Here is a 3,153-nt window from a genome sequence, read left to right as displayed (position 1 = left end):
AAATAACCTGTTTCACATGTTCAAAGCAAAAACATTACGTACAAAAATAGAGTTGTAATTATATATGAATAACTAAAATTGAAAAAAAATTATGCATTTTTCTAACAGTGCACTGAAAACGCGCCTTACGTGGAGCGTTTCTCACTACCAATTTCAACTCCTACAAAATTTTCACTCACCCATCAAATATCCTGGGATTCCCAAGTTAATATTTTCTGAAAAATTCTGATCGACCTCAACCTGCCATAAACTACGGGTGATCAAAACTCAGTTCCATTCGAAAAAATCGAAAAAAACACAAACTAAGTGTTAATCAAATCGAGTAGTTCGAGTTTTTATTTTGAATCGAATTAAATTATACAATTCGAATAATTTAAATTTATGATTGGTATAAATACAATTGTTATAAATACCCTTTTAGTACATATATTTTTTAATATTACACCAAATTTGGCTTTAAATAGTTTCAGATTTTTAAAAGTAATATTAACTTTATAACACAAAATTATAAAAAGTCTAAAGAATATATAAAAAAATATAAAAAAATCATAAACCTTAAATCCATAATCCCTAAAAAAATTAAAACCTACAAAACCCTAACCCTACATAAACAAAAATCTAACTCCAACCTTAAAATAAAATTACCTAACAGAAGAAAAACGCTTCCAACCAATTTTTTTTCCTTTTTTTTTTTTACCTAATCCAATAATTAAAAAAACCTAATTCAATAACTTCTTATAAAGAACGGCATTTTTAGGATTACCCGAGGTTATATATAATAAATGTCTATTAATAAGACCAGAATCCTTTTCGTTTGGGTTTTATGGGTTTGATCCTTGTCAGCATGTGCTATCTACGTGTCTACCACATGCATTAGAGGACCACTAAAAGAGGTCCACCCAGCCCCTGTTGCCTCTTTTCCTTCTGTATATAATCCCCCCTTGCCCATTTCTTTCGCCTCTGGTGTATCAGTGCCTTGTCTTTCTTTATATTTTTTCTTCTTTTTGTTGATTCAGAAATTCTCTATTTGTTTGTTTCGCATTATCTTCTCTCAAGAAATCGTTTGTCTTTTCCGTGTTTGGAGCATTTTTTTTTCTCGGGACAGAAAAGATGAAGGGAAGTGCGGAAAACCCTCTTCATCTCAAATCTTTGAACCATATATCTCTTGTTTGTAGATCAGTTGAGGAATCCATTAATTTTTATCAAAAGACTCTTGGGTTTGTTCCAATAAGGAGGCCTGGATCATTTGATTTCAATGGGGCATGGTAATGAAAAACAAGATATAAAAATGAAAAAGGGGAAACAAAACTTGGGTTGATTTTCGTTTCTCATTTTTCGTTTTAAGATTATATTTCTTGTGGATTTCTTTTTCTTCATTGCAGGTTGCTTGGATATGGATTTGGGATTCATCTTTTGCAATCAGAAGATCCGGATAACTTGCCAAAGAAATGGAAAATCAATCCCAAAGATAACCACATTTCTTTCCAGGTTTTTTGTTTGAATTATAAATTTCTGAGTTGTATTAATATATATATATTTAAAAATCTATAGTAGAATTTTACAGTTTTGGGGGCCAGAGTTTCTGTCTGTCCCTGGCATCGGCACTGGTTGAATCAGTGTTGGGCCTGTTTATGCTTGACAAAATGAAAACATTTTGATGCTGTTCTCCGTCTAAGATTGGTTTAAAGTTGTAGCCTTAGTAAACGAAGCTATTAAGTAATTTGTTTCTTTCCAATATATTAATAGTGCGAGAACATGGGGTGTGTGGAGAATAAGCTGAAGGAAATGGAAATGGATTATGAGCGAGCAATAGTGGAAGAAGGTGGAATATGCGTTGAACAACTGTTCTTCCACGACCCAGATGGATTCATGATTGAGATATGCAACTGTGATAACTTACCAGTGGTCCCGCTGGCTGGTGAGATGGCGCGATCATGCTCTCGGGTCGATATGCAACTGTTGCAGCATCAGATTCAACAAGTGATTCAGCAGTGAAGAAACACTTGCGGCATCTTGGACTGGACAAATGAATTCAGTCATTTGATTTTAGGTGCATGTTAATATGAGAAAATAAAATTAAAATTAAAAATATAGTGCCACCATCTGCTTCGTTTGTCTTGTGATCTTGTATGAGAATTATTATTCTATGTCTATCTCTTGGGTTTGTATGTGTGTTCTTTAAATATTGTTCATTTTCTCATGAAGTCAAAGCAGATGTGATTCCGGAGTATTTACAAAATCCAATCATTAGAGGATGGCAATAATATCTTTTGTACCCTATTGTGATTATCATTTTCAATATTTATTTCTTGTTTACCTACTTTTTTAAAAATAAAAGTATTGTCACCATTATTTTTAGTATTTTCGGTATCAATGTATTGTTTAATAAGTCATAAAAACAATAAAATTATCTTATATGTTTTTAGTCAATGGACAATAATAATAATGATTAGTAACAATTATGGATATATGATATGAAGTTAATACATAATTATATAAATTAAAAAATAATATATTGGATTGGCAAGAATGTTCTTTTGGATTATTTTCATAAACCAAAGTTATATTTTCGCTTCAAAAGCTTCACGAAAATAATAACATTTATAGTGATACATTTGTTTGATTGAAATTTGACTATCAAATCAATTATTCCATGTATTCCATGTGGGATCTATTACGTATAAACACTGCGTATCTATTTAGAGGGTCGGGTTTTGAATTGCCTATTCGATGCTTCTCGTAATAGCTTTCTCTTTTTTTCATACGAAAATTTTCTCACTTTCGCTCATCATTCTGGGATCTTCTTGGGTTTTGCATAAAATGTATCAGAACACTCTGTTTTTAGATTTTGCATATAGTGAAAAATATGGAAAATTTGATATCGAAGGCAGAGCTTTCCAAAGAAATGTGCACTTCTCCCACTGTGTATCCCATCAATTATGGGAATAGCGAGGCTCCGATCAACAATCAGCGATTGTTGTTAGTCTTATTCCTTTCGCCATCATCTCTGATATTTTTTAATAAATAATATTTTTGAAATCTTGGATTTGAATTTCTATCCTGTCAGGCTTTCCGTGAGTTCACCCTTTCTACCTCTGCTTTAATCTTGTTTTTCATATAAATCAAAACCCCGTTTTGTTTATCTATCCTAAA

The 3,153-nt window shown here is 31.8% G+C and overlaps 1 protein-coding gene across 1 annotated transcript; it reads left to right on the top strand.

Moving 5' to 3' along the window:
• The first annotated feature begins 946 nt into the window (after positions 1-946).
• On the top strand, positions 947-2,299 carry LOC107932178 (uncharacterized). Its single transcript, XM_016864132.2, has 3 exons — positions 947-1,265; positions 1,383-1,488; positions 1,747-2,299. Exons 1-3 carry the CDS (start codon positions 1,111-1,113, stop codon positions 1,993-1,995), a joined length of 510 nt encoding a protein of 169 aa, XP_016719621.1. The 5' UTR covers positions 947-1,110; the 3' UTR covers positions 1,996-2,299.
• Positions 2,300-3,153: the final 854 nt, after the last annotated feature.

The sequence above is a fragment of the Gossypium hirsutum genome, chromosome A02, assembly GCF_007990345.1.
Source record: "Gossypium hirsutum isolate 1008001.06 chromosome A02, Gossypium_hirsutum_v2.1, whole genome shotgun sequence".
Taxonomy (NCBI): Eukaryota; Viridiplantae; Streptophyta; class Magnoliopsida; order Malvales; family Malvaceae; genus Gossypium; species Gossypium hirsutum.
The sequence above is the reverse complement of the archived record's forward strand: the minus strand, read 5'-3'. Positions and strand labels throughout refer to the sequence as shown.